General features: G+C 36.5%; 2 protein-coding genes across 3 annotated transcripts; both read left to right on the top strand.

Moving 5' to 3' along the window:
- The first annotated feature begins 2,165 nt into the window (after window positions 1–2,165).
- On the top strand, window positions 2,166–8,132 carry LOC104418137 (O-fucosyltransferase 38). 2 transcript variants are annotated; one of them, XM_010029378.3, is made up of 11 exons: window positions 2,166–2,559; window positions 3,120–3,198; window positions 4,022–4,098; window positions 4,444–4,532; window positions 4,622–4,799; window positions 5,646–5,774; window positions 6,103–6,239; window positions 6,412–6,625; window positions 6,769–6,953; window positions 7,246–7,341; window positions 7,645–8,132. In XM_010029378.3, exons 1-11 carry the CDS (start codon window positions 2,359–2,361, stop codon window positions 7,781–7,783), a joined length of 1,524 nt encoding a protein of 507 aa, XP_010027680.2. In that variant the 5' UTR covers window positions 2,166–2,358; the 3' UTR covers window positions 7,784–8,132. The 2 variants fall into 2 exon arrangements, with proteins under 2 accessions (XP_010027680.2, XP_039157353.1); XM_039301419.1 differs by lacking the exon at window positions 2,166–2,559 and adding an exon at window positions 2,577–2,597.
- A 2,850-nt stretch (window positions 8,133–10,982) lies between these two features.
- LOC108955342 (alcohol dehydrogenase 1) lies at window positions 10,983–14,021 on the top strand. The gene is made up of 10 exons (XM_039301764.1): window positions 10,983–11,336; window positions 11,701–11,837; window positions 11,948–11,994; window positions 12,132–12,457; window positions 12,558–12,640; window positions 12,746–12,821; window positions 12,989–13,050; window positions 13,146–13,241; window positions 13,332–13,493; window positions 13,677–14,021. Exons 1-10 carry the CDS (start codon window positions 11,300–11,302, stop codon window positions 13,791–13,793), a joined length of 1,143 nt encoding a protein of 380 aa, XP_039157698.1. The 5' UTR covers window positions 10,983–11,299; the 3' UTR covers window positions 13,794–14,021.
- Window positions 14,022–18,086: the final 4,065 nt, after the last annotated feature.

Here is an 18,086-nt window from a genome sequence, read left to right on the forward strand (position 1 = left end):
TGTCAGCTATTAAACGGACACATTCATGGTAATATGATTTTTTTTTTTGGCGTCGACTTGATTAAATTATTAGAATTTAGAGAGAAAAGAACTCAAAAACCCTACCATGATTTAACATATTTAGTCATAATTACAAAATTATTGGTTGGACATTTAATTTTGTGAGGTCATAACGAAAAATTTGATATTTGACTCAATAGATCTATTTAGTTTAGAATTTTGAAAAGTTAAAATGCACGATATAACTTAACAAATGGCCAACGTTATAAATATCAAATTGATATTTCTATGAAGGGTGCCAATTTTATATTTGGTATACTTTTTAGTATCTTTAGGGCGCGCATGTAACAACCATTTTATTTCGAAATAGTTTAATGGAAAAATAGATTTTTCATTTCTATTTCTAAAGAGTTTCTAAAAAAAATAACCGTTTGATAACGACACAAAATTTTTACTCTAAAAATATAAATTCGTTTAATAACGACACAAAATTTCTTCCTTTCGGATGGCGATGGCGTCGGCCGATGACCTTTAATATAAAAAAATAAAAATAAAAATGATTTAGTAACAAAAAAATAAATAGTAAAATAAAATAAATCATAAAAATAAAAATATCATTTTATTTTTTAAAAATATCCTTAAAATAAATTTATTTTATTTATTCTATTTTGTTTTATTTTACTAATAAATTTATTTTAAAATGAATAAAAATAAAAAATAAAAATAAATTTATTTGGCAAAACACTCAAGGCAAATAAAACTAAATTTATTAAATTTATCATAAATAAATTATTTTTAATAAATTTAATAAACTTATTTTTAATAAACTAAAAATAAAATGATAAATAAAAATAATTTATTTATTTTAAATAAATTTATTTTTATTTTTAAATGAATAAAATGAATATATTTATTTTTATTTTTAATAAAATGAGGAGAGGCGGAGGAGGAGGAGGAAGAGGAGGAGGAGGAGGCAGAGACATAGAGGAGATGAGGGAGGACTCACTGAAATTAGGGTTTAGTGGGAGAAATTGTTTCGATTTCCCTTTCGAAATCGAAAAATAAATTTTCTAATTTTAATTTCTCTTCCAAATCAATTTCGTAATAGAAATCTATTTCGAAATAAAAAACTGGAAATCAAACGGGTTTTATTCCGAAACAGTGCAGAATAGAAAAATTATTTAAAACAAAAATTTTAGTTATCATGCACCCCTTTATAAATTATTGAAATTTTCAATTGTCATTCCACAAGCTCGCAAAAAGAATCCCATAAATATATAAATTGAAAAAAGAAATTAGAAAAGATTAATAATGGATTATTTTAGAAAATAAGATATAAATTAATTTACAAAATGAAGCATTTTTAATTTTCAATTAATAATCTGTAAAAAAATCATTATTATTATTTTTATTAGAGAAAATTTTAAATACTCTCATTTTCTTAAATAAGAGTTTGAAGTAAACATTAATTCAAATAAGGATTTGAAATAGTCATATCAATTTTCAAAAATGGTTTAAAGTAGTTATATTGTTTTGAATAAGGGCCTAGGTCCCATTGGCCAATAATATATTATAGCTAATCAAGAATATCTTCGTATAAGCACAAATTAAATTTAAATTAAATTAGATTAACAATTAAAAAAATAAAAATTAAGAAATAAAGGAAGACATCAACAAGAGGGAGCACCCACTTGCCTGTGGTTGCCACCTCGTTGATGACAACAAAGGTCGGCGAGGGTGGCAACGAAGGCCGACGGGTCATCAGCGCTTAGATAAGAGTAGGCAACTCGCCCTTACTAGAAGCCAAAGAAGGAGGCAACCCTCTCCTAAATATGGGCAAGGGTCACAGCGCCTCGTGTAGGCTTGGTGCCTCGACCTGATCGACCTTTGCTGCCTCCCCACTAGCAATGGGGTGGTCTTGTGTTTTTTTTTTTTTTAAGTTTTTTTTGTTTTTATAAAAAAATATAAAAAGAAAGAAAAAGGAAAATTTTAAAATTTAAAAGAAGAAATTGCGAGTTCAAGCCATTTTTGAAGATTGATAACATTTTAAGTTCTTATTTGAAATAAGATATATTTTAGGTCTTTATTTAAAAAAATAGGGTACCTTAACCTCTCGCTTGGAATTTTTCCTTGTTATCGTGCTGTTTAACCAGATTATTACGGGAAAAAGAACAGAGAGAGAGAGAGAGTTAAAAAAGAGGGCCGTAGGAAGAGCCGCGCAGAGTTAGTTACGGAGCAGACGAACCGCATCGAAGAGCGCACGGAATCCCACCGCCGATGCCGATCGGGAACGCCGAAGGAGATCGAGGTCCCGCCGGCGGAGCGAGAGATCCGGTGAGCCGGCAGCTCTGAGAGAGAATGGCGAGGAGCAGAGGGGGGAGGAGGTTCCGGTTCCGGTTCCGGTTCCACCGGAGGAACCTCTGCGCCGCCGCCGCGTACGCCGCCGTCCTCCTCATCGCCGTCTCCTCCTTCTTCACGTTGATCTCCCTGTCGAGGAAGGACGGCTTCGAGGACCGCCGGGAGCGCGTCTCGTCGGAGGAGGAGCATCCATCCGAGCCGGTGCGTGCGTCCGCTCTGTTTCGAATCGCTCGCCTTAGGTAGCGGCGGTCGTCTCCGTGATTTGGCGTGGGGTTCCGCTTCCGTTCGTTTCGATTTTGGAAGGTCTTGGTTGATTCTTACGCGTGCGGATGGTTGATGATGGTGTAGGTGCGATTGCGTTGGGGTCGGCTGAGCTGTTTTCCTGGATAGATGTTTGCGTAGTTGTTTTCGTTGTAGCTTCTGATGGTGGTCATGGGATCTAGCATTCGACTAATGATTAGAAATTAGCTCCTTTCGAGGTATCTGTGGACGAATTAGCTGTTGCTTGAGGCTTAAGGTTGCTCTTGAATCTATTTGGGAGATCCCGTTATGCATGTTCGATTGTTCGTTGAGTAAGAATTAGATCTGAGCATGCTTTTGCGATGGATGTTGGTGATATACGGCGAGGCGAGCGAACGTCTATTTTCCTGGCTTAGCTTTTTAGGCGCATATAATTGGTGGAATGTTGTGCGTTTCGTGATTACATAGAGCACATTCGTATGGATGGTCTCTCAGTGACGAGGATAATTTTCTATTTGCAGATTCCAGACCGAGAACTTTGGGATGCTCCTTTCAGTTTCAGTTTACACACCTGTGTCAAGCCCACTGCTAAATACAAAGGTCAGATGAACTCTGAATCCGTGTTTCTTTTCTGTCTTTCATTATTTTTACTGCTACAAGTTTTCCTGCATCTGCCAATGACTGATTCTTTTTTTCGGTACTTCTCTTTCTTCGTTTTTAATTGATCTTCACTTGTGTGCTTTTTGTGCTGGTCTGAAATGGATGGCACTCTAATATTGAAAATTATTCATGGTAAAAATATGGATAGATTTAGATGCCTACCGAAAAATGAAAAGAGAATGTTATTGTCAAACTCCCTCTAAGAAAAAAAACCCCACTTGCGTGAGTAAATCCTAGTCGTGCGACACCCTGTTGACCTCATGAATCAGATAAAACTTGAGCTGAACCTGTCCGATAGCTAAAATATGGGATTGCTTATACTAGGTGGTGTGAGGAATCAAGACACACATGTGTCCGTGATCACTGCAGCCTCATGGGGTTTAATATTACTCTTGTTTTAAATGTTTGCAAGAGATCTTGCTTTTTCTAGGACTTCTTTTTCAAATGAGATGCTTGGACATCTCATATGTGACCAAATTCCACTTTGTGCACAACTAAAGTAAATTTAAAATCTAAACTAGCATAATATCAGTTTAAATATCAGTCATTTTGTATCAAGTCATCATCAGTACTCTGAAAATTAAAGAGCTAAGTTTCCATGATAGCCATATAGACACAAATGTTTTCATTAAATACCATCTTAAGAAGATTTTATGATGCTAATGATGGTATTTGCCTTTTGTAAACACCAGTCTGGTATCTGACTCTCTCTCTCTCTCTCTCTCTCTCTCTCTTTCTCTCTAAATCTGTTTCTGCCTCTCAGCTATGTTAGGTGCACGAGAATCAGATCGATATATAACTGTGAGGAGCAATGGAGGATTAAATCAGATGCGGACTGGTGTAAGTTGATCACTTTGTTGTAAATTGGCTCTCTGGTCTTGACCAGAATTCAAGCTTTTGAAATATCGTTGAGAAATTTCGAAATTGAAATATTGTAGTTGCATTTTTTTAGAACTCTAAATTATAAGCTCTTTCTTTCAGTATATATTAATTTTTCTTACATTGGAAGTACAGTAAACTGGAGCACACATAATGGCATCCTTACAGTTCCTAAGTAGAACCAATTCCGTTTTGTGATTTGTTTTCCTCTTTTGTTTTTGTTCAGTGATGAGTTAACTAGCTATGCTTTGTAGTGGTATTAATCAATTTCCTGTGGTCTTATCCATAATTATGTTCTCCGACCAGATTGCAGATATGGTAGCTGTGGCACACATAATGAATGCCACTTTAGTTATTCCTGAACTGGATAGACGATCATTCTGGAAAGACACAAGGTATTCATTGGCATTGCAACATTCTTTTGTAGGTGTGTGATTGTTGTCTTACGCAATTATGGATTCTGACATTGCTGTCATATTCACAGTACCTTTTCAGATATATTCGATGAGACTCATTTTATAGAAGCCTTGAAAGGTGATATTAGAGTTGCCAGGGAGCTCCCAAAGGAGTTGGAATCAATTCCTCGTGCTCGGAAGCACTTCAGTTCCTGGGCTAGCATGGGTTACTACGAAGAGATGAGAAGGTTATGGAATGAGTTTCAGGTCTGCATAAGTCATGCTAGTTTTTTAAGTGAAGTCTATTCAATTTTGGGTAAATTCTCTATTTGAAAAATTGACTTGGATACCATGTCAGTAGCTGTTGGACCCGAGTGATTAGAATATCGTGGATGTCCTTTGAATTCAATTAGATTGAGATTGCTTGTACTTGATAATTTCAACAGCATAGATGCATTATCTAATAAATAACTAACCATTTAAATAAACTGTGAGCACTTAGAACTACATTTTTCTTGCATCTAAGAGCTAAAGAGTCTAACCTAAATGCTAGTTCTGATATTATTGGAAATGCTTAATTAAGATGATGTTTGCAGTAATTGTTGATTAGCATCATTGCCTGTGCCATGAAATTTCTAGCACAGAACATAATCAGAAGATAAATAAGTTGTAATTCAATTTAAGGTGAGAAAACAAAATAGTTTTTCATCATTCCAAAATTTGGAAGTGAGACTCACTTGTCTATACATTGCATTGAATAGCAATACTTCCATAAAAGTGTATAAAAAATATGATGGCGTTCTTCAAAGTAGCAATAACCTTAAAGAGAGTTGACCATCATCATCTCCTTAGATATTGGATCAAGTTTGTACTGATATACATAAATATCCACATGTTGAATAATCATAAAATACATGCAGTGTCATTGCAATTTTTTGGATTTCTAGGGGTGGTCTTGTAATGTATACATAGCTGGAGATTGTTAAACCTGTTTTATTTAATGAAGCGAACTCTCTGAAAGTCTGATTGGAATTCCGTGTTACACAAAGAGGCTCTTTAAGTCATGTCAATTTATCAGATTATTGCTGTGGGGGTTAATTGATTCCCTTGCAGGTGATCCATGTTGCAAAATCGGATTCTCGACTAGCAAACAATGATCTGCCTCTTGACATCCAAAGATTGAGGTGTCGTGCAATGTATAACGCACTTCGTTTCTCTCCCCCAATTGAGATCCTGGCAAAGGTGGGGTACTGATGTATAACGCACTTTGTTTTTCCTTTTTGTTCTTTTTATGTGGACTAGAACTTTTGAACTTCATGGATGTTGATAAGTCTAACGTGCCAGAGAAAGTGATTAATAATTTTGGACGAAACTACATTAGAAAGCAGCATATGAGATCAACAAATAGTTATTTTGATCAGGTCAATAATGAGGCCGGATAAGCAGCCCCTAGATAAATATGAGCTGCAGATCCCATTTTATTCTTATGTTAGATTAATGCATTTAAGAGGTCTCCTACGGGGCTTCCTGTTAAAATAGGTACTGAGCATGCATGACGGTGAAACCACAGAAGCTGATAGAGCGGCTAAGGAGTCGTGAGGGACGATACATTGCTCTTCATCTTAGATATGAGAAAGACATGCTGTCTTTTACGGGTTGCACTTACGGCCTGACTGAAGCTGAATCAAAAGAGCTGACAATAATGAGGTGAGAGTTTCACAAGCTTGCAAATACATCTGTCTAGTACAGTTACATACACGTGAGATGTCAATAGGTTGAATGCCTGTGTAGCTAATGGCTTTCCATGTCATCCATTCAAATGAGTGAGTCGTTCCCAGCTTTGCATTTTAATATCTTTATGTTCAATTTGTTTATACAGGGAGAACACTAGTCATTGGAAGGTAAAAAAGATTAATTCCACAGAACAGAGACTAGGAGGGAATTGCCCTTTGACCCCCAAGGAGGTGGGGATTTTCCTCCGAGCTCTTGGTTATCCTCCATCAACATTAATCTATATTGCTGCTGGAGAAATTTATGGTGGTAATGCTCGCTTGTCCACGCTCTCATCGCGCTTCCCTAATCTTGTTTTTAAGGTTTGTAATGATTATGCTACCTTTTCATTTTCACAAATTAGTCACTAGTGAACTTCTATCTGACCCAAAAAAAAAAAATTTAGTGAACTTATAACAATCTGTTTATCACATACAAAAGCGAACTGGTTCTGTTTCTATGGCAGGAAACTCTTGCCACAAAGGAAGAATTGGAAGGGTTCACTAACCATGCATCTCAGAGTGCTGCTATTGACTACATTATCTCAGTGGAGAGTGATGTGTTTGTTTCTTCTTATTCTGGTAACATGGCCAGAGCTGTTGAAGGACATCGGAGGTTCTTAGGCCACCGCAGGACAATCACCCCAGACAGGTATAGTCCTGTCAAGAAGACAGCTAACTGGAAAGTTGTTATCTTACTTTTCTGTAAGATGATTTAGTTGCAATGGAACCAGTATAAACAGGTTCACAATGTATAATGTACAGAAACCATAAAAAATGGCCTATAGTGAGAAGTGTAAATTTTTCAGGCATCTCCGTGATTTGATTTATTGCAAAGAGTCCACTATTATTTTTTTTTTTTTCAAATATTTTATCTTGGAATCCTTGGTTTAAACTCCAAATTGCGGAGCTGCTATGATTTTAAATATCCACATCATATGCAGGAAAGGACTTGTTGAAGTTTTTGATAGACTGGAATCAGGAGACCTGAGAGAAGATTCCTTGCTATTAGAACTTGTGCGGCAGATGCACCATAACAGGTAGCTTAATATTATGCAATCACAACGTGCCTTATAAGTTCCTGTGCTGTGGAAGGATATTCCGTGTCTGATAATATTCAATTACATTCTTTTACTTGACATATAATCACTGTGAAACCATCCTAATGTGAATTAGTGAAATTTTTAAGAAACTTAAAATGACCAATCTCTAAAAGTAACAGATCTGCTAGTAAATCAGTACTCCCCGATTCATTTTTCACTGATTATATGGTTAACTCTCTCTATGGGTGTGTGTGTGTGTCCCTTCTTGAAATGTGCTTAACCATCTTATCATAAAAACAGACAAGGAGCTCCCAGGAAAAGAAAAGGTCCATTGCCAGGACTTAAAGGCAAAGCACGTTCCCGGACTGAGGAATCCTTTTACGAAAATCCGTATCCTGAGTGCATATGTGGTCCAAAGAGTCATTCTAAAACGATGTAATTGTCTCAGCACGCAAGCAAATGAATGGCACCACGCTGGCCAATACCAAGAGAAAGCCTAAAATGCCTTTGACGGGCTTACCTGCTTTGCTCTTGTACACTTAAGGTGGGAAAAACGGCACCGTCCAGCGTTTCCAACTTTGCTCATTGCTTGATTGTTCTTTTCATAGAAAAAGAAAAGATTATTCATTTATTTTTTTCCTCTTTTACATATGTCTATCGGTTCCGATGTCACAATCTTTTGCCAATTCTGACTGTAGGCTTATCCAGTTGTAGAACGGTGACAACCGAAGGTTTACTTGATTTAGCTAGAGGAGGATTTTGGGATTTTTACCCAGATCTGGCTCTGAGTTTGTCTTCTTGTCTATGATCATGCACATGCTTCTTTAGGTAACGCTCCGAACGAAATAGAAGCTTGCACATTGCGGAAACCGGGCCTCCTTTTGGTGTCGAATATATTCTTTCCTCGATAAATATAGTACTGCCAAGATTCTCAGTGACCCTCAATGTCCCATTCCTTCTCATCTGTGCAAGTGCTTTGTGCAAAATCTATGACATTACCAAACTGGAGCCTCATGGCTTGATGAGGTCGCAACTCTCATTAAATCCCCACGCCAAGCGAGTCACATCTTTGCCGTTGGTTGATGTGACATCTCCTTCCTATTCAGATTTGCAGTTTCATTCTTAGATCAATTATCTTACCGCCTTTTATTTATTATTTACTATTTTTCGCTTCTATAGCTTATTTTATTTCCATTTTTTAATTAATCCCCATTTATATTCGTTCCTTTTTTTTTAAACCCCACTCGTTTGCTTAGGTATAACCTTTCTTTATTCCATTAACTTTCCCTTTATGACTCAGTTTCCCACAAAAAGAAATGGTCCCAATCCTTGTCCTGTTGAAAGGGAGATGCTTAGCTGCTAGTGAAACAGGTAGCTGCATGGTCTATAATATTGCTCACCTAAGTGGCATTAGTCTCCAAAATTCTTGGGCTTCGTTCGTTTCGCAGAAAACAACTTGTAGGAAAATGTTTTTTAAATTTTTTGACGTTTGTTTCATGAAAAATGATTTGATCGGGAAAAAAAAATTTCATCCACAAGAAAAAAGTCTTTTGAAATAAAGGAAAATGTTTTCGGCTTTTCAAGTGGGGGATACATTTTCCTCACTTACACTCTCTTATACTTATCTCATAGTAGTTCCTTCTTCTTTTAAAAGAAAAAAAAAAAAACGAAATTTAATTTTTTCCTTTTTCTTTTTTTTTTTATTTTTTCTTCTTCTTCTTCTTCTTCTTTTCCTTCCATTTTTCTTTCCATGTTAGTGGCCAGACATGGGCAAGTGCGAGCCTCTTACAAGGCCCAAGGCTAGCAAGCTTGAGCTAGCCACTTGCCAAATCAGCGAGACTTGAGGCTGGCAAGCCTCTTTTAGGCCAGTGAGCTTGAACTTGCCTTTAGCCGGTTGCCATGGTCGGTAGCGATTGATCGAAGAAAAAGGAGGAGGAAACGAAAAAAAATAAAACAAAGTGAAAATAAAATAAAATTAAAATTCAATTAAAAAAAGCAAAAAAAGCAAAAAAAAAAAAAAAGTGAAAGAAAGGAATGCACGGAAGAAAATCAAATTGCATTTTCATACCGAATAGTGAAAAATATTTTCTAGTTCATTTTCAAATTTCAGATGAATACCAACAAAATATTGTCATTTTTCTTAAAAAATAGCTTCGTAGAGAATATTTTCTAAAAAGTTACATTTTAGTGAAACAAACGGATTTTTTGAGGATATTTTTTTTTTTCTTTTAAATCATGGATGAGCTAAGTGAATAGGACAAAGAGTTCAACATCATGAAAGTTCAACATCGTGAACCTCGTACCGCGCACTTAACAGGCGCTCTAAAAGGTCAGAATGCATAAATAGAATATGAAGAGAAGAAGAATAAAATAACAAGACATGAAAAGGGATCAAATTCCTTCTCGTACCATATACCTCATATTCGTCTTTGCTGCTTGAGACTAGATTAGACCTTTTGCTTGGTCTCTCAACCAACTAATCGAACTCTTCATATATGTATGGAGTATTGAACGAGAGGAGACATAATATGAAATGAACAAAAGAAATAAAAAAGAAGAGAAAAGATTATCTAATATGGATATTTTATGTATAGATACTTGTCATACTCTTTCTAGGATTTTTTTTTCCAACTATAAAATTAAGGAATATAATTCTATAATTCAAAATATGTAGATGGATAAAGATATATTGCGATCTATACTATTAATGAATGTGTATATCGATAGAAAAGAATAGTTAATCGAAAGTTATAAGAAATTCGCGTCGATTAATATTGTTAACATGACACATTTTCGATGTCAGGTGTTCTTCACAAACTCAATTGGTTGATCTTTCAAAGCGCAAACGAGGATCAATCGTGATCCTTTCTCGCTCCTCTTTGCACTTGCGGTTGGAGTTTGATCTATCAATTGGACCAACCCCAAACACTAACATTTAAAAAAAAAAAGCAATGTTTGCTCTCATCTCTCTTTCAATTCGATTCAGATGTTAATGGTACGGATCGGCATTTCAAAGTGAAATTTCAAAAGGTTAGAGATGTCGAAGTTCAATTTGTGATCCAATTGCCGAATTAAAGAACAATCGATATATCCAATTTGAATGAGTAGGTCGAGTTGGGCTGATGCCCGCCGTGGCATCCCAAATCTACTATCATTTCCCTAGGATATTCCCACTAATTAGGGATGATTGGTTTTCGATCCCACTTTGAAACCATGAACTAGATTGGAGAAATTAGTTCTCAAATGACTAGATTGAAAGTTTTTGGAACCAAACCGAACTGAGGTGTTCAGACAGTTCACTAGAATCGATTGAGTTTAAAGAAAAAACTAAAGATGTAAGGAGAACAATTAATTCGGACAGTCTTATCACACTGGTCTGGTCAATTTTCAGTTAAGTCGATCCGTCTTAATCACTCTTATAACTAATCATATTACCTAAGTAATGTCTTTATCACATCAAAAATATTTTGTATATTTAATCACGTCCACCCGACCAAGCATCAAGAGAGAGAGCGCGTGCCTCTTGTCACGGAGCGCCACGCGGAGTGACATCCAATGACCGGTCCGATCCTCGTAGTCAACATCAAAATAGGTAAAAACTAGAGAAACAGTGGGAAAAACCAGAAACCACGACACCGCCGTGGATTGCCACCTTCCATGGAAAGCGCGAATGATGAAAAATCAGAAACTGTAGGTAGTTCCGTTCTAGAGAGTCCCTGGTTTCTCTCCATCTCCTGCTTTCCCGAAGTTTCCCCCGAAAAAGGTAAAACAGAAAAGCAAACAAAACAATGAGCCGCTTGAACTCCTCGATTCGGCGAGCTTAACGGGTATAAATACCACCCCCGAGCCCAACCCACTTCCTCACATCTGCGCAAGAACGGTTCTTGAGGTCAAAGAGATCAGAGAAATCAGGCAGTTTCAGAATTCGGGTAGTGGGATATTGCTGAGGGTTGAGATGGCGGGCACCGCTGGTCAGGTCATTCGCTGCAAAGGTACGTTTTTTATGGCGATCGTCCTCGGTTCCTGACGTGGGTTTGCGTCGGTTTTGTCTTTCTTTCTCGAGCCGGTGATGATGGTGATGATCTCTCAGTCCTTTTTGACTATGCGTTACTGGGTGTTCGTTGCGGACACATATTTGTCTATTTTGATCGTGTTCACCTGACAGAAGGGCAAGCTTTCTTTTTGTTCTTTTTCCTTATATGAATTTTGATGACATCGGGCTGTTTAGATTTGGCTTGAGTGATGTCAAATGTAATTTGGGTTGCGAAATCTTTTCCATAGCCAAAGATCTGTACTTTTTAAGCGTGCGATTCGAGTTGCCTCTCATGGTGTGATCATGTCGAACATGCGATGCAGCTGCGGTGTCGTGGGAAGCTGGAAAGCCGCTTGTGATGGAAGAAGTGGAGGTGGCTCCTCCGCAGGCGATGGAGGTCCGGATCAAGATCCTCTTCACCTCCCTTTGCCACACCGATGTTTATTTCTGGGAAGCCAAGGTGAGTACATTTGCATTTTTTTTAACATGGTTTTTCGATATATGTTGGCTAAATCGGCCGATCATTATCAATCGTGACGGTTAATGGGGACTAATGAAATCGTATTGCAGGGACAAACCCCAGTGTTTCCCCGCATTTTTGGTCATGAAGCATCAGGGTATGGACCTTTATGTGAAAAAGTTCATCGTCTTTTATTGGCTGAACTTGCATTTGGGTCGATTGCTGATATTGGTAAATATTTATCGACTGTATTGGGAAATCATGTTCCTTTTCTTCTTCCATTTGGCAATCTAGGATTGTGGAAAGTGTCGGTGAAGGCGTGACAGAACTTCAACCTGGTGATCATGTCCTTCCTGTGTTCACTGGAGAATGCAAGGAGTGCCCGCATTGTAAATCCGAGGAGAGCAATATGTGTGACCTGCTCAGGATAAACACGGATCGGGGAGTTATGCTTAATGATAACAAGTCGAGGTTCTCGATCAACGGGAAGCCCATTTACCATTTTGTTGGCACTTCGACCTTCAGTGAGTACACCGTGGTTCACGTTGGCTGTGTTGCCAAGATCAACCCTGCAGCCCCGCTTGACAAAGTCTGTGTGCTCAGCTGCGGTATCTCCACAGGTCGGTCATATGTTTTGCAAAATTTATGTGATTCATGCTGCTAGATTTGTCATTGGCTTTTTATCAGCATTAACTGATGTCCTGTTTCCCTTATTGGAAGGTCTTGGTGCCACCCTGAATGTTGCGAAGCCAAAGAAGGGGCAATCGGTAGCCATTTTTGGACTTGGAGCTGTCGGCCTTGCTGTGAGTTTTCATTTATTCTCCTGTCTTTCATACAAAAATGGGATAAACTTTTTTAAGTGCAATTGGAAATGAAGATTTAAAATGTTGGATATTCTGATTTATCAGGCAGCTGAAGGGGCTAGAATGTCGGGAGCTTCAAGGATTATTGGAGTTGATCTGAACCCAAACAGATTCGATGAAGGTAATTGATTCAAACCTCGTTGCATCTTTGATATGTCTCATAAGTCTCTGAGCATCGCCTTTACAGTCAGCTAAAATTGGCATCTTGCTTTGGCTTTTAAGAAAGAGAGCATGTTTTCTTTTGCGTATGTGATGCACTCTGAAGGCCCTCTCTTTTCCTGTGAGCAGCCAAGAAATTTGGAGTCACCGAGTTTGTGAATCCCAAGGACCACAGCAAACCTGTTCAAGAGGTTTGATAGCATCCTTACTCAGCTATACCCTTCCTGCGATCCGATTGATATAATACCTTATCCTTTTGAACTGAAATTTGTTAACTTCGACTCAGGTGATTGCTGAAATGACCAATGGTGGTGTTGATCGAAGTGTTGAGTGCACTGGAAATATCAATGCCATGATCTCTGCATTCGAATGTGTTCATGATGTAAGTACTTGCAGACAAAGCTGCTAGATCAATGAAATGCTCTGTCGATCCGTTTCTCTCATCATTAACGGGTTGGGAATTGATCTGCAGGGATGGGGGGTTGCTGTTCTCGTCGGCGTCCCTAACAAAGATGATGCATTCAAGACCCATCCGATGAATCTCTTGAATGAGAGGACTCTCAAGGGCACTTTCTTTGGCAACTTCAAGCCAAGGACTGACCTTCCCTCTGTTGTAGAGAAGTACATGAATAAGGTATAACCCCAACTCATGATGCTTCTTCACGGCACATGCACATACCCTGTCATCCATGCATAAATTACCATCTTACCCGGTTCCAAAGCTTTGCATACAATTTACGCATTTGTTCTCTTTTTCTCTTACTCGTCTGCATCATGTACGGAGTTTTTGACTGAAGTGATGTTCGTATTCGAACAGGAACTTGAGCTGGAGAAGTTCATTACACACGAGGTTCCTTTCTCGGAGATCAACAAGGCCTTCGACTACATGCTTCAAGGCGCCGGCCTTCGCTGCCTAATCCGCATGGGCGAGTAGAATCACTGAGGGTACGGAGCATGGTCGCTTCGCTTCGGGGAGAGAGGCCAACTTTTCTTGCATTTGAGGTTTCTTGCTGCATCGTTTTTATCTGCCCGTGTCTTGAGGCAGAAGAGTGATTTCATAAATGAGTCTTTGCTGCTGTAAATGGTTTATTAGTAACTAATGAGTGGATTATTTTGTGTTCTATCGTCAGAAAGATATGGAGATTCATATGGTTCTTTGTTACGGCATATTGTCTGCATGTTGGGACGATGAGTGCTCATCTTTGGAGCAGGAATTTTCGTTCCTGCTTATCTCTAGAATCATGAAATGAACTAATATGTGAAAACTTCGACAAGAGGGAAAACAATGAGCTCGGTTCGGAGCCGGATCGGTTCGAAACGATCTGAGCCCGTCCATGCCTGTACAGGCGATGGTTTCTAACAGGGCGACGCGATAACATGATTCGAACAAAACGAGAATTTACTTTGAATTCGTGTTCCTCCCAATATAATATTCTAGTGTGGAATCTGCTTCTACGCCACTGGAGAAATTGATTTTCTTCCTGTCAACTTGGCAACAAGTCGATGATATGTGCTTGTCTGATCTCTCTGCTGGGCATGACTGTCTGGACTCCCATTTGAGTCTCCTCAATTAACTTAAGAAAAATCTATATTAAAAATCTTAAAATTTGTCCTTGACGGTTTGCAATTTAGTTTTAAAATTTTCAAAAGGTATAATAAAATGTCAAAAGTGTAATTAACTTCAAAAAATTTTAAAAATATAACTTGTACAATTAATTCTTAAAATTTTGTATTATTCATAAGTTGGACGGAATCAATTGAAGGATTCAATTGAATTAATTTGAAAATTCAATTGCACATTTACAAATTCAATTTCGTAAGCATGAACAACATTGGATTATGGTTGAAGTTTGATCATCACATTAGATGGAACAACTGTCCCAAACACAAAGGCATAAAACTCTTCGAGAAACCATGCCTCTTCTCAGCAGGAAATTTGCCGATGATAATGGTACGGCCGCATTCCATAGTGGAAATTTGACCTTTAGATTAAGACAAAACTCTCCAAGAAGCTGAAAAGTCTTTTCTTCTCTCTTCTCTTTTCATTGTCTTGTTCAACCTTCAACCATAGCGAGGGTCCTCCATTTGTTTTGATTTTCTTCAAGTATTTGTTTTGTACTTTTCCTCTTTGTCTTTCTCAATTTAGTTCTAAATTTAAAAGTTTGAACTCTTCAAATTTAGTTTTAGACTTAGAAGTTCTTCTCTCCCAATTTAGATTCGGGAGTTTCATAATTTTTTTGAGGATTCGATATCCACGTGCTCTATCCGTATATAGGTTCTTTGCCTCTAGTTTCATTGATAATTGCAGGAGTTTGGGCGTTTCGCTAAATTATGAAGATTTGCTCTTCCAAAGTTTAAATTTGTATTTGTTCAATCTATTTTGGTTGTCTCCGTATGGCAATGGTGTAGAAGAAGCCGAACCTAGGCGTGCACCTTCATGTGGCAACACTGTAATTAGCATGTGCTAATTAATGACGATGATATGAGATTTAGTGATTGACCGCCAATTATTTTATATGACAAATCTATCCTTTTGGAATGAGTGTATGTTTAACCCTGTTGGTGTTTTGTTGATCCTCCTTATTTTCTGGATTTGGCTTTGTTTTGTAATATTTTAGCCTTTGCTTTGCTTCAACTTGCTTTATCATGAAAGTTTACCATGAAAATTTATGTACTTTTTGTGTATCCTTTTGAGTCATGAACAATTTTTTCGACAAGAAAAAAAGTGGAAATTTGATCCATGATCTGATTGCCAAATCGAATAACAAACCAATATTCTTTGAATGAGCAAGTCAACCGAGCACCCCAAATCCATCACCCTTATTTGAGATATAGCAATCCATCATATTTATCGAAATGTCATTATTTTTGTCGTAATATTAACACGGAAACAATAGGGTCTTGCAAATTAAGTCAATACGAAAATATCATAAAAGTAAACAAGGAATAATAAGGACATTAGAGATTAATGTGGTTCGGTTCGAATATTGGAATCTACATTCACAAAATGAGCCAATAACAAATAATACACTAATAATCGGAGAATTTAAGTTATAATCATTCATACTCTCGAGTGTTTTTGACACATAAATTTAAACTCAAACCAAAGGTTGCATTTGACAATCATGATAAGATTTAGGTTAGGATAAATTTATCTTATCTTGCGTTAAATACCTAAAATCGGATATAAGAGTGATGTAGGTTGAATAAAACTATCTCATGGGAAAGGTAGGACAAATATGAATAAGATTTTCTAATATCCATAGGAAAATTATTTTCCCAACTAAAAACTTCTTAAATTAACAAATTTATAATTATATTAAATATAAATAATATTTGAATTCTAATATGTAAAATTCAAAATAACAAAAAAAATAGTTTTTAAATTTAACCTTATTTTTATTTATATATTCGAATTTAATTGTATCTTATAATATAAATTTAATATATGCATATAAATTTATATTTATTACATATTTTTAGGTGTTTTAGAATTTTAAGTATACCGATACAATTTTCTATTTAATGAAATTTTATTTGAGAACAATGGAAGGGGAAGAAAGAAATAAAAATGAAATTAATTAAAAAAAGAGAGAAAATTAAATAAAAATAAAGTAGACAAGAGTGTAGTGAGAGATTTTTACTATCTTCATATGTAAAATTGTTAATCCATTTATATTGATATGCCATTTATACCAAATAAGATGCATAATATGTTATGAATATTAAGTAGTGGATATGATATAGTAAAAATTTTGAATTTTAAATTCAATCATATTTAGTTATATCTTAATTAGAAATTTAAACAACCAAATGTAGCTAAGTTGTTTACAAATAAACAATTCGATTGGATCTGACATTCGTAGTATAAATTGCCGAGCATTCAAGTCCAAACAAAACGCTCCTGCACGATTCCCTAGAACGTCTGTACGTTCTATATTTTGTTCGTGCAGCACCCGTGTGGCTCGTGTCTCAGCGAAAGGAGAAAATAAATAATAAAATAAGAGAAACCCTGACCAATTGTCCTTTTGTTGAAATTACCTTTTTAACCCCTAAAGTAAACATATGCGTGACGCCCCCTTCTTTTGTCTTGTGGTGCAAAACTTTTCAGACCAAACTGGGAATCATATACGCATGCGCTCCCGGATGATTACGGAAAACCAGCGTTCAAGAATAAGAACACAAGTTTGATTCGAATAGTGGGGTATCAGATTTTGAATAAATCGAAATCTTTTGACAAATCGGATTTCATAAATGGTTCAAACTCGAGATATTAATTTAATACTTTTTATATTAAAAAAAGTCAATTATATCACTAATCCATATTATGGGTGATGACAACTTGTCAAATTTGGTGTCCACCTCCTAAATTACTATGAATTTACACTTTCCCATCATAAGTTATCTCGACCCTATAAAACAAATTTTTTGTCTATATAATATTTTGATATTTAATTACATGTACACGATGTAGACCTATTAAAATGGATTATAACCACAATCCTTAACTCATATTTGATAATATGAGTTCTCATATGATTTAGTTATATTTAGCAATTTGATAATAAATTGATTTAGAATGGCAAAATCCAAAATAATATCAACGTTAAACGGTTTCCAATTCATTTCAACTTGGCTCACTTCACTCTCTCTCCCCCTCAATCAATCTCGTGATCACTTACTTTGCGTGCTCACTCAAGTTTGTATATGAATTTTCCTAAAGTTCGTTAAATACATAAATGTTTTAATAATATATCCCGAGCATTTGTTAGGTATGGATCACTGGACTTATATTATGTGAAAATAAGTCAAAGCAAGTTAAATGAGTCAATTTGAATTGCACCATTTTTCAACCTGACTCGACCTGCCCGAAAGCATCACACGAGAGTAGGGGTGAGCATATTAGACTACCCGAACTAGGAATTGTCCCGGATCGATAAGTTCCTGAGGGCATCGGTTTAGTTCCCATTTCCATAAAAATGAAACTGATGATTCTTGGTCCGGTTCCCGCTTCCAAAGGAAACTAGACTAATGGATCGGACCAATTATTTACTTTTTTAATTTTTTTTAATTTCTAAAAAAGAACAATAAATCCTAAATTTGTAATAACTCTAGTATTTATATATATAACATATATTGCTAAGTGGTCACTTTCATGTCGAATTTTTGGTCCGAGGATTGTCCAGTTGGATTCTCAATCCCAAAAAATGCAAACCGACCCTCCAGT

Source organism: Eucalyptus grandis, chromosome 9 (genome assembly GCF_016545825.1).
Source record: "Eucalyptus grandis isolate ANBG69807.140 chromosome 9, ASM1654582v1, whole genome shotgun sequence".
Lineage (NCBI taxonomy): Eukaryota > Viridiplantae > Streptophyta > Magnoliopsida > Myrtales > Myrtaceae > Eucalyptus > Eucalyptus grandis.